Raw genomic sequence first — 13,893 nt, 5'->3', positions numbered from 1 at the left:
GAACTGTTAAAAAAAATAAAATTATTAACAAAAGCTTTAATAATTCTGAAGATATACTCGTATATTGCGTAAGTTCCTTCAGAGCCAAAAAATATGTTCCTGTTAAACGAATCAAAATTATTTAAAATATTTAAGTAGATAGGTCGAGAATTAAATGTTGCATACAAATTTTATAATCTGACTTGTCTATTTTATTTTAAAACTGCGTACTCATATGATTCTCTACGCGTTTGTAGGCTTCCCTTGCAAAAATAAGATTTTAATTGCTTACATTCTTTCACTCCTCAGTTTATTGAGCTGAATCGATAAAGCGTGAGTGTCTTGTTTGAATGGGGCTGAATCCATCTTCTGTCAGGATACTTTAAAGTACAGTTATACAATAAACATGAAGGATGTTACTGGAGAATAGTTGTCACTGGTTGAATTAAGTAGAGACAATGGAGGCGCAACAGTTAAACAGGTAATTCTCGGTTAAATGTTCTTCGCTTTGTCGTTAGTTGACGGAATGAATGGACATCATATTTTCCGTCACTTTTAAATGACATTGTCTGCTACTGGCGTGTTGCGTGGATGCAGACCTTTCATTAATTTTTCATGAAATCTTTTATTACTATAACATAACATTACAAGCTATTTATCTTTGTTCCTAGGCTTCAATCGTATTATATACTTTATATAATTTAAAGAAACAATTTTTTAAATGAAAGGATTAATGTTGGATACAATGTCCAGTATTTACAGATTTGACATGCAACATCAAGGTAGTTGTTTGATCTGGATTTACTTTTTCAATATGAAAAAAAAAAAACGATTCAACCCCCGTTGAGTGGAATTTTTGGGTTTTTACGTTGTTACCTTTACAATAGAGAACAATGGAAACTTTTAACTCCATAGGAAATTAGTCTCGAACATTGCCGAAGGCATAAGAAGTTTGCCTCATTCAGTCATTCAGATACGGCGTTGAATAACACGTTTTGAAAAATCTGATGAAAATAACGATCATTAATAATTACTGATTTCATTACTTGATTCATAAAATGATTACTGATATATATAAAATACTTTTTATATTTACGTAAGTATTAACATTAACTGAAATGTTTATAAATGTATATAACTTTTAAATAATAATTATAATAATTAAATAAGCAAGACGTTAAATTTAATTAAAATTTAGTTTTATAATTTTTGTTAATCACATAATCCATTATTCATTTTTTAATCTTATTAATACATATTTGCAAAATTATTAACTTAACAAATCAATCACTTTATGACATTGTCATTTCAAAATTTGTTATTACCTATTTAACACTAAAAAAGTCTGGTAATTGCTATTAAATGTATTTCGTTTAAATTTAGGTTTAGCATATTGATGCAATATTTAGTAAATATAATAACAATAATAGTAACCAATGGTTTGATAATAATTAAAAAAATAAGATAATATTTAGAAAGTAAAATTAATATTTAGTTAGTTTTCGTTATATTAATCGAACGTTTCATTAAAATTATTTCACTAAAGCTTCAGTATCTATTAAAGTTCCTACAACAAGAGTTAATACAAACCAAAGTTAATATCAATACACATTGGTGTATTGATTAGTGATGTATGTATACATTATTGGTTATTATATAATTAATCAAAAATTCTTACCTCATTAGGTCTGTAGCTTGTACTTTTTGCACTCAGTATCTTTGCTTTCTCTTTTCAACGCCCGAATATATATTTATCTCATTTTAAGTGCAAAAATTTTTGTAGTTTTCAAACAACATGGACACATCTTGTCTTAACCATGGTCTTAACAGTTAACTCTTAGGAACTCTAGGAACTATCATCTACTTGATTATTATTATTACCAGACTTTTTTCAGTGAATTTGTTTGTGACTTGTTTCTCTTCTCGGCTCTTGTCAAAGTAGTTATATGTTCATTTAGGTTATTATTTATAATCAGTTAACAATTTTACTGGCTTAGTATCATATCGTTGTGAAAGATGGATCAAGTTACAAGCTATTCACCCTGCTGGATACGCGGCAGTAAAATCGAAGAAATCGTTTGGATCGGCAAGGACGTGCTCGCCTGGTGTACCGGCGTGTACATCGTATTCTTTCACATCGTCAAGAGGCAGCAAACGTTACAATGGTGTTGGAATGATGCGACCGGTGATGGTGCTCGCTGTATATCCGGTCACGTGTCCTCGCCGATTTTCGCCTTCTCCGAGAGATCGCTGAAGCCGCGAATTCTCATCCTCGAGTATCCTTCGATGACGAGAATCTGCGAATGTGTTGGAGATTACGACAGTGGCTACTTAGCGATTGCATTCACACCAGACGATTATCTCGTGTCGCTGGGCTCTTATCCGAATTTCCCGATGATTGTATGGTGCTGGAGAACAGGAGAAAAAATTGTGATTGTCGACACACCTATACGCGACGAGATCGGTCAGATAATCAAGATAACTCAGACAGGACGCATTGTCATCGGTCAAATGGGAAAGACTTGCGGAAAATTGCTCACTTGGGAACTCGACATAATCGATAAAATTATTATTTTAAAAGGCATTTTATTTTTCTTTCCAAGACAATTTTAATCCTTTGTAGATAAGCGTGCCTGTTTAGGCGCACCCCCTTTTATTTTGTAAACTGAGGACTTAATTTTCATGAAACTTGGTAATTTGATAATATTTTACTTTATTCGAATTAAAGTCAAAAATAAAAAATTCAAAATGGTAAATTTAATATGATGGATAGAGTAAAAAAATATAATCTGATGCATATAAAACTCGGTTTCAGAAAATTCCTAGTCGCAATGTAACATCAAATTTATAGTTTTACTTTATTTGAAGTTCATTATTCTACATAAATAGTTAGTTCTAATTTTTAAACTTTGATTTTTAACGGCACTAGATTTTTTTTCATTAAAGATTACTATTCTTTTGAAATTTAACGTTGTAGATTACATTCAAGTACAACACCAAGAACCTCTTAAAACCGAGCTTCACTATAATCAGATTATTTTGCTCACTCATTTGTGTTGTATTTTTTTGAAATTTTTGAATTTTGTGAGCAGAATCAAATTCAGCGATTCCGAAAATCATTAGAAAACAAAGTTTCCTTTAAGTTTCTTTGTTAAAACTCTCGTCCTCAAAGAATTAATTCAGATTTCTAATAAAACAAGCAATTAAAGATTCTAAAATACGTAAAATATTTTCTTTGTAAAGATCATGAAATTAGACTGCCGCAAGAAGCTATGATTCGTGGGATCGATTGGTGTTCGAGTACGCCGAGTGATCCATTATTGGCTATTACTGATATGGACGGTCATGTATATTTGAGCAATTACGACGGTACCAATCTCCTCCGTGTCGTATTTTCGCAACGCTGTGGGATCTGTGCGAACGTTGAGATACCAGCCGTGTGTTGGTTTCGTGGTGGTATCATCCTTAAAACGACCTTCTGTCAGATCCGCTATTTCAAGAAAGAACCGATGACCAATGTCTGGCGCAAACTATGGTACATCAAGTCGATCAACAAGCCTTATATCCTGATTGCGCATCCCTCTAAAAATTGGCTTTTCTATTACACTCTCGAGGGTTACCTGATGCAGATGATATTCCCTGAAGGTGAAGGCACGACGCCAACGATTCATACGTACCTGTACCACGGTGGTAAACACCGTTTTGTCGATTTCTTGCATCCTTGGTGCCATCATCTTGCGACGACAGATGATCTCAAAGAATTGAGTATCCTCGAAAGCTACAGCGGCAGTGAGGTCTCCAAAGTGGAGCTCGATATAGAAGGCAATATATCGGCTCTAGTCTCGCATCCGGACGATCCGTTGATTGTTGTCGTTAGCGATCATGGTGAAATGACAATTCTGGGTGTCACCGATCCGGAGCAACCGATGATACTGGCGCATTTTCGTCTCCAGAGGAAACCCTTAGATCTTATAAAATTTTCCCACTCCGGCAAGTAAGTATGATCTAACAATGAGATAATTCGGGTCTCGATTTCTTAAAAGTTACAGCCATATAAAAGTTAATATAAACTATTAGTAATAATAATAATTCGTAGTTAAGAGCATTTGCCTAATTTTACAAAAATCCTAGTTCCATATCGTTACAAATCGACAAAGTGCATTAATTATACTTTTAATAAATTACAAAAGTATTTATTAAAGAGTATGCTGTTAAACACAATAACATTAAACAATTATGATACGAATTTGGACCGATAAGAATAAATCTAATTAAATAAAAAGAACCTTATTTTCGATCAAAGCGGATTTTAATGCTTTCTGTGTGAATTTATATACATATCTGATTTTGCAAACCGGGCGTCAAAATCTTTTTCGCTATAATAATATTAACACAAATTAAAACTTGCTGTTTTTTTTTGTAAGATATGGCAAACAGAATCTAAAACATGGGAATTCTATATCATATACAATATTTCGCGACTGTGTGATGCTCTATTAAAAAATGAGCATTGACTTTCCGTTTCCATAAGAAGCAACTGACAGCACTCCTCTAAATGCATTTCTGCCGAACGTATTTAGCCATAAGCGAGAGTATAAGCGCTACTAGAATTACACGCGTCTCGATGATCGATTTCTGTTGCCGACAGATTTCTGATCGTCGCACAGAAGGAGACGGGTAATTGTTATTGCGTGAATCTGCAACGCGATGCTCCGTGGGAAGTGGTGGCCCAGCTCCAAGCGAAGGGACGCTTCGCCGACGTGGTGCTGTATGACGATGAGGTGCGCGCGAACCTAAAGGTGCTCGTGCTCCACGCCACATTGTTAGATATCAAAGGAACAACGGTAATCCAATTCCTTCAGTTAAATAACATTTTGTTTTTAACTTTTATATATATCAAAATGTAAATTAATCCATTTCTGTGGTTTAACTGGTTGGTTTCAAAGTAAACAACGTCCATATTAACGCTTGCACTTACAAAGTAGATAACAAATTAAAGGACCTTGCACTATAATTGTATGGAAAATTGAATTTCGGTGAAATGAGTTAGCCTTTACATATAATGTAACTTATAATGTAGTGAACAGAAAATATTATAGACATCAAATTTAATAATGGATAGTTTTTGAGCTGGTGTATCAAAGATATAAAATTTGTGCTTACACAGCATCTTTGAATACTGTTTTCACAGAGACTTGATACAACATAAACCATTGAATCTTGTGTTTACATGTTTTGTTCATCACGTTATAAGCTATAATATTACAGTGGCTGCAAAAGTTTTCGGCCAATATACAATGATAATTTTTGTTTTCAATTTCTTTTTAATTTGTTTAAATTATTATATGTAATCATTATTATATAATAATAAATTCTTGTTATATTCAATTTAAGAACACGATATTTTAAATACTAAAATACTTAAAAAAGTACTTATATGCTTAGATCTTTATTTATAAAGATTCTTTATCTCAGCAATACAATTAATAAAATTACTTATTAGCCGGAAACTTTTGGCAGCAACCGTATATGTGAAAATTAATTATTTTCACCGGGACTCAATTTTCTATACAATTAATGCGAGATCTTTTGAGTCAAATTTAATGCATTTAATTCAAAGAACCTCATACTATGATAACTAAAATAATTAATGTAATATCGCTAAGAATGGTTTAAAATTGAACATTTAATCGATTCTTACGTTTGTAACCAAAAAGTAAATATATAATTATCATTTGAATGATTGCGCATCAAGTACCGTGCGTTTTTTTTATTCTTACTTGCTATTGCAAACATTCCTTTTATTGTTTTAATACATTGTTAAGTTAAATTATTTAACTCCATTCCCGGGAAAAAATGCTATATAAATTAACATATTTTATATATAATTATATATAATTATATATAATTTTACATAAAATATATCAATTTTTTATATAATATATAATTTCATGTAATTATATATAATTATATATGAAATATTTTTTCCTAGGTTGTTTATTAAAATTAACGACATATTGAGTATGAGCTGTAGCAATCTATAAGTATGATTAAAAGTAACTCAAATTGGCTATAATTTGACATTATGAACTTAACAGTACGAGTCGTTCTGCTCGATGGGCCAGCAGCTGCACGTGTACAACGTGTCGTACCTCATCGACACAGATATACGTCTAGTCAACGAGATCATCGACATTGTAACACTGCCCGCAGTCTTTTACGAGTTGTGTCACGCGCCTGGCGATCCTCGACTGCTAATAGGTTCGCCTTATTTCGAACGGCAATTGCACTTGCTGAGGTTGCAACGCTTCGAGTACGCGACCTTGACGGACGTGGTGGTGACGGGCCATCATGTACGGCTCGCTCGTGTCTTCGCTGATCGACGTTGGATTGTCACGTGCGCTTATGACGGATTGGTCATTATTCATGACGGAACGATACGGCAAGTCGTTGCCGTGATACCGGTGCATCACAGACTCGACTCGGGCAACCGGAAGGCTATCATCAGTTCCGACGGTAATACAGTAGTTGCTCTTGGCCATGATGGTTCCTTGATTGCGACGCGCATTCATCGTGAAAGTAAAAAAGTGTGTATTAATAATTGTATAGTTTTTTCACTCTCTAAATCTCGTGGAGTGAAATCCCACTCGAAGAGACTGAAAATTTAGTCTGTCTTGAAAAAAAGAGTGAAAATCTGAACTCTTGAACAAGCGTAATCGTATTTTCACTCTTTTTTCAAGACAGGCTAAATTTTCAATCTCTTCGAGCGAGATTTCACTCTACGAGATTTAGAGAGCATTTTTTAATCAAAGTCTTCGATTTCTCTTTCTTTAAATTCTCTTTCTTCTGATCTACTATATGCTCTTTGCTTTCTATTACTTCTTACTTTTTACCTCTTGCCTTTCTCCCTCTTTATGATTGTTTTATCGAAAATCATGTTTCTTGTAACGTGTTTAAAATGTGTTTTTTGTCTTTTCTGAAATTCATCAGTTTTTTATCTCGAGCGACAGAAAACAAAGAAATACACACGGAATGGGAGTAACGCGTTGCTTGTAATATCGTTATTTTTACTGTTATTTTGTTACAATAACAATTTGATAATGATGTTGCGAATTTTTTTATAACTTTAACGGTAACGCTAAGGTTAAAAAAATCATTCTTAAAAAGTAACTTGTCGCTATTACGCATTATTTATTGAAAACAAATAATTTCTTACTTGTAACGAGTTACTTTTTCATTTAAAAAAAACGCGTAATAGTAACGAGTTTTAGTGAATGAGTATTTTTCAAAAGTGACAATGTCTCAACTCTCAATCTTAGCATTTAGTTAGTTATCGTTATCATAACAAATTGCAATGTCCAAATCATTATTTCCAATTATTTTACCAAATAATTATTACAAAAAGCTTTTAACGGTAAAAATAACGTTATATATTTTCGTCCCTGGCTAAGTCAAATAGAATAAAAGGCAAAAAGGTAAGAGGTAAAAAGTGACAAAAAAATAAAAAATAGGAAGCAAAAAGCACATTGTGATTTCACATTATCTATCCTTACAAAAGGATGACAATTCTTGTTTTTAGTACAGGAGAGTACAGAGTCACTGCCCGCGAATGAAACCAAAAGCGTCTACTCGGTGGACTATGAACAGTACGAAAAAAGAAAAGAAAAGATACTCTTGGATTATACCTCTCTGGACCCAGCAATCCGTGCCTCGTTGACCCGAGCCAGAATAAATTTCCCGGCAACCGATGAGAAAGGATTTGAAACCTGGGAAGAATGGCAGCAGAACATGCAGCTGCGTGAAGAAACGAGATTCTACGCTGCGGAGAAGGCCGTCATTGCGAAGAATCTGGAAGCCTTGAAGGTCACTATCAGACACCTCCTCGACGCCAACGAGACCTATCCAGAGATAGAGAGATTACCGGTGTCCGCGTTTGACCTGAACAAAGCAGGCCGCGATCAGAGATTGAAAACGGCCAAAAACGAACGCGAGGATGCCCGTATGAAACTCGAGCATCACTGTGCCTCGATAAATCGCGTGGCCAGCTGGATAAAGGCGACTTTTTGGGATCCGCAGATCGTGTTAGGTCGCTCGATATTCTCTTTCCATGGTGACATGGAGGTGACGAATTATCCACTGACCGAGGAAGATCCGTACTTCAAGGAGTATTTGCAATTGGCACAATTTAGTAGGGATTCGGTGCGCGGTATCATTTATGACACCTTCCAGCCGTGGTACAACTACACGGACGATCAACTGCAGGTGGAATTGAGCAAACCCGTCCGGGTGTTTCGCGAGCATGAGAGACGCAGGATAGAGCTGCTTCTGGAAGAGGAGGAGCGCGAAATCGATCCTGAGGAACTAGCGGAGCTGCGGGCGGTCGATGGTAGGATGTAATAACTTTCTGTTTCTCTTTCAATAGGTATGTGTGTGTATGTGTGGATCTCGGAGCACTGTGCTTGAATTTCCTGGTTTCCGACAACTGAGGCAATATTTTTTTGTTATTCTTTACGAAAAGTCAGCGCATTTCTTGTGCCGCAAAGATTTTTAATTTAATAGTTACCTGATTTTTTTACGTAAACGTTTATTTTTATGTCCCAATTAAAATTACTATAATAATATATTGTATATATTATTGGTTGCTGTTCGATTTATTAGCATTTGAGAACATTATAAATATGGGTTTAACCACAATTTTCTGAAAAAAGTAAGTAGAAATCAAACAAATATTATAACGAAATAAAATACGTTAAGCAGTTTATTATGACAGTATTTATAAAAAATAAAGATTTTAATTAATATAACGTTTTTTATTGCGGATTTTATTTTCGATGAAATTGGGTATTTAAAGGTTCGTAAAAAATAGTTATTAAAAAAGAAAAAAATATCTCTACAAAACAGTATTTTACAACCATTTAGATTTTTTCACCGCTGGAATATAAAAATATTTCAAATGACTATTCCCAAATTAAATAATGTCCTTTATATTAACGCTTTTTTAATTTGGAAAGGCTACTGTAAAGAAACCTTCAATAAAACGAAAATTTAGAATTAACAGTTTCTAAAAATTAGAAAAGATTTCCTTAAAGAAACCTCGAAATGAAAAGAGAATTTGAATGAATATAAGTTTGAAATTGATAAAAAAAAAGAAATTTGTTTATTTGCTGGAATAAAAATAATACATCTAAATATTAAACGCCAAAAAAGAAGAGTTAATAATTCCAGTTTTACTTTGTATAAAACTACGAATTCTTAGGTTTTTTGACTTTTGCTCGATTAAACCTCACTAATCATCGTGCACTTGTCCGCAGGCATGACAACGCATCAGTTCGTCGAGCAATCGTCTTACTATTACTCGCAGATGGAGTCTTACGGGTTCGCGCACATAACGCTGGACAATCGTTATCTGATGCACGACTATAGAAAGCTCCATGCCTACTTCAACAAGCTCTTCAACGACATGTACGCGACGAAGGAGCGGGAAATGAATGTGATACGGGAGAGGAACGAACGGATACGTTATATAGATTCCGAGCTGAGGATAATGTTCGACCAGAGCGTGCCGCAGGTTCCTGTTGATCCGCAGTGGCATCCCAAGGTAAATACGAGGTGCGAGCACCGCTTTTACTGTGTGTTTGAAAAGCCGAGGCTTTATTTTATTTAAATTATTGCAAGAAAAACGTAAATCGATGTTCTTATGAATAAATTAAAGGAACGAAAGTTTGCTTCATGGAAAAATATACCGTGCTGGCATTGGAAATAGTGGTAAAAGATTTTCAAACTGTAATTCTTACGAAATGGAAAATCGAGTTCTAGACAAGTGTGTTTTTCCATTATTTCTCCATAAAAATCTGAATGCAATAAAATAATAAATTCTTTTTCAAGCGATCACTTAAATGCTATAAAAATTTGTAGCATATTAAGGATTAAGTCTCAAAGTTAACCCTTAGGACACATGATGTGCCTTGCATATTTCTTTTCTTTGAAATGCTAGGAATACTTGGCTAAAATAATCTCTATCCTTTTTTTTTAATGCACAACTTTGCAAATATTTTCCAAAGATGTTGAAATATGTAAGATTCACTTAATTATTTTTATACACTTGTGAAAGTAATGAAAATTAATCCAGATATGAACGACACATCGTATAGTGAGAGATCGGAAAATTATCGTTGTATGTACTAAGGGTTACTTTTTATAAATCTGATTACGAGTAATAGCGATTAGATACATAACGTAAATACAATATCAATTAGGAGAAAGTAGAGAGCATTATTCAAGTACTCCAAGACGAGGTCAAGGCGAAGCCATACGTGTCGCCATCGCAACAGGAAATCCTGGACAGGCAAGCAGTGGAAGCCGAACGAATTAGACAGTTGTTATTGGCCGACGATTTTCGCGACCGCGCCCTGATTAAGATGATGGACGGTATGTTAGAGATTCGTTGGGAAGATACTATAAAGATAGACGTGCACAAGCCTGCATGCATGCTGGAAAAACAGCCGGAGCAGTATACGCCCGACGACATCGCGGCCATAAGGAAGTATGAAGCGGATGTGGAGAGTCTTCGGCTGGAACGTGAGCGTTATAGAAGGATACTCGAAGCTGATTACGTGAAGATCAATGGACTTCTGCAGGAAGGCATCGACAAATTCGACGCCAAGTTGAATGAATTCTTTCAGGTTTCTTGTCGATTGAGAGATTCTAACTTTTAACAATACTATTATATTTTTACTTATATTTTATTTTATTAGATTATATAAAGATTGAGATTAATATTTTTCTTAATTCTTTTATTTTAAAATAAATTATATTATTAATATTATTATATATTTATAATATTTTTTATAATTTTAATAATCATTGTACAGTAAAAAATATTTTATGTTAAAATCGGTCCAGTCTTTGTTAAAATTTTGTGTTACATTTTTAATATATCCCACTTATGTTAATTTAATATAAAGTGATTGTGTTATTTGAATATTTTGTGTTAAATTGATATTTGACTTCTTGGTACTAAAATAACACAGTTTATGAATAAAATGACATAAAAATAATATGTTTTAAAACGTAAATTCTGGAATAAATGAATAAAATACGTCTTAATTTAACATGTTATACTCGCAAATGTTAATTTTACTGAAATATATGCTTTCACAGTTTGCTCACAAATTGTATCGGTGTTACAATGTCTTTGTGTTAATTTTTTTACATAATATTTATACTATTTTCTAATATCCTGTGTTAAATTAATATAAAAATTTGAGTAGACTGTTTAAGACAATTTGACACAAATTTTCGAATAATATAATAATATTTTATAATTATAGTAATAACCTTATACCTATATAATATTCTTGTTATACATATATATTAATCTGATATATTTATCAGATTCTTTAAACTAATGTTTATTTGTAGCTAAAACTAAGAGTCGATGCGGCGATAAATCAATTGAAGCTACGAAACATTCGCGGCCGTATGCGTATCCTCGCACGGATCGAGGGTGTGAAAGAAGAAGACAGGATGAAAAAAGAGATATCCGAGAAACGTCAATACGAAAACACGCTGGAGGAACATGTACAGAAGCTGAACGACGTCTATCAGGATATGCTCGCACAACACGACGCGCTTTGCACTCGTGAGAAAGAGATGATAAAAAAGTTTCAGCATGAATTTGCCGCATTGTCGAAGGTCAACGTCGAGCTTCTCGAACGGCAATACAAGCGAAGACCGCGAGTGTCCTTGAGGAACATCGCTGCCAGCGACCTGCTCAATCTCGCGAAGTATCTTGTACATCATACTAAGTCGGCTTATTTTCCAACCGATTGCGCGGATTATTCAAAGATCCTGGAGAACCTGGACGTGCGACCCAGCGAATTACCGCAGTCGATTGATGCGAGTCACTGGGACCAACTGACGCAATCGCGTCGTCAGAAGATTAACGTCGAGCTAAAGATCAAGGCTCGGCAGCTGGAGATAGCCGCGGTAGAGCGAACGATTAGCGTGTTCGAAGGTAAGATCAATGCATGTAAATCGAATGTGACCCTCCTCAGGGATCGGTTGAAGACAGCGAGGGAGGAGCGGATGATGCGCGAGCAGGATGCGGAGGTGCAACTGGTGCTGAAGAGAGGCCAAGTGGAGCTTGAACTACATGGTGAATGGCACGACGCGGCGGATGCTGTTTTGGTACCTCGCGAAGAAATCGAGAGAGTCAACGAGCACATCTGTATCGCGGGTGCACGTAAAATAGACGTTCTGAAACGTATAATCGATTTCCGCCATGAGATGCTGTCGACCGAATGGGAGCATCGTTGCCTGAGAACGCGCTTCAAGGAGCTGAAGGAGGATCTGCATTTCTTGAAAGACGTCACGGTCACCCGAGACATGCACACCTATTTGAAGAGAAAGGCCAAGGGACTGCGTGACGATAAAACTGCAGTGCACCTCGAGAAGGAGATCGAGGCTACGAAGAAATCTTTGGCTAAAGCTTTGTCCAAAGAGATGAATAAACTCGAGAAACTCCGTCAGAAGATTGCCCGCGTGAAGAAAAAGAATGCTGAGCTCGATCGAGCGGTTACTGAGATGAACGTGGCAAGATGGGAATTGGAGTACAAACGCGACGTCATCGGGGAGATAAGGCAACGCGAGCATACGGACCGAAAGATGCGTCTCTTCAAACAACGATCCGATCTGGTCAGGAAGCTTCAGGAAAATTACGCTGAGTTTCTGGCGTTGCAGACCGAGCACGAGCTATTACGGTTGCGAATATATCCCACCTTGGGTCATTTTCAGACGTTGGACGATAAGGATAAAATTTGAAACAAATAATCATTTATCGATTATTTATCATTCTTAAACATAAGAATTATAAAATTATATAATTTTATTATTTTTAAAAAGAATGAATTTAATTTAAATATGTAACAGTTTAAAAAAAAATTATTTTCAAGATTTAATCCTTTAATAATTTTGTATCCTTTAATAATGTCATGTTTCCGCATTATTTTTTTTAACTTGAAAGTAAATACCAGATTTTTTTTACGTAAACGATCTTCATGTCAATTAATCACTGTCATTGTAATCATCATTTAATCATCATTAACAACATATTGCATATTATTGATTTCGGATTTATTAGTATTTAAGAACACATTACAGATATAGATTTAATCACAATTTTCTGAAAAAAGTAAGTAGAAACTATTAAACGGAATTAATGAGCATATTAAACTACAGTATTTCTCAAAAATAAAGATTTTAATTGATACAACTCTTTTTTATTGCGGTTTTCTATGAAATTGGATATTTTAAGATTTGTAATAGTAGATATAAAGAATAGTTATTAAAAAAGAAAAAATATGTTCAACAATATCCATATACAAAACAATATTTTACAACAATTTACATTTTTTTCACCGCTGGAGTGTAAGATACCCCAGGTGATTATTCCCGGATTAATAAATATAAGTCAATGGGGGAGAGAAGATGATAAAACAGGTCCTTCCACGGCACTTCATGTTTGTTTACTAAGTCCCTGTCACATATTATCTTAATCCTCATCGAGTAATTTAATTAAGTTTATAGATAATCGCGATTCCAGAGAGCTGCAAGCACCAATAACAGAGCTGTGCCACGCCTGTATTTTTCGCGCGCATAAACTTAGCGTAATCTCGCGATCGCTAATTTCGCAATCACGAGGCGGCGGGGCCGGAGAGCCCACCTAAACTCCGCTAAATCACGATCAACGTGGCGGTCGGGATTTTAATCGGCGACGTTTCACTACGATCTTGCAAAGGACAAGCGGCAATTTACGCCGCCGGCATAAATCACCCGGCGACCCGATCTCGATACATAATGGGTGCCGCTCGCGGTCTATGCTTTTTTCCACCATAAATAACAGTACTAATAGTA

General features: G+C 34.9%; 1 protein-coding gene across 1 annotated transcript; it reads left to right on the top strand.

Annotated features, from left to right (window-relative positions):
* Positions 1 to 1,995: 1,995 nt before the first annotated feature.
* Positions 1,996 to 12,801, top strand: LOC108759866 (cilia- and flagella-associated protein 43). The gene is made up of 8 exons (XM_018505527.1): positions 1,996 to 2,560; positions 3,223 to 3,973; positions 4,628 to 4,823; positions 6,078 to 6,566; positions 7,564 to 8,365; positions 9,291 to 9,577; positions 10,236 to 10,661; positions 11,401 to 12,801. The coding sequence occupies exons 1-8, from the start codon at positions 1,996 to 1,998 to the stop codon at positions 12,799 to 12,801; spliced, it is 4,917 nt and encodes a 1,638-aa protein (XP_018361029.1).
* The last annotated feature ends 1,092 nt before the right edge of the window (positions 12,802 to 13,893 follow it).

The sequence above is a fragment of the Trachymyrmex cornetzi genome, unplaced genomic scaffold, assembly GCF_001594075.2.
Source record: "Trachymyrmex cornetzi isolate Tcor2-1 unplaced genomic scaffold, Tcor1.1 scaffold21, whole genome shotgun sequence".
NCBI lineage: Eukaryota > Metazoa > Arthropoda > Insecta > Hymenoptera > Formicidae > Trachymyrmex > Trachymyrmex cornetzi.
This window is presented reverse-complemented; position numbering and strand designations above follow the sequence as displayed.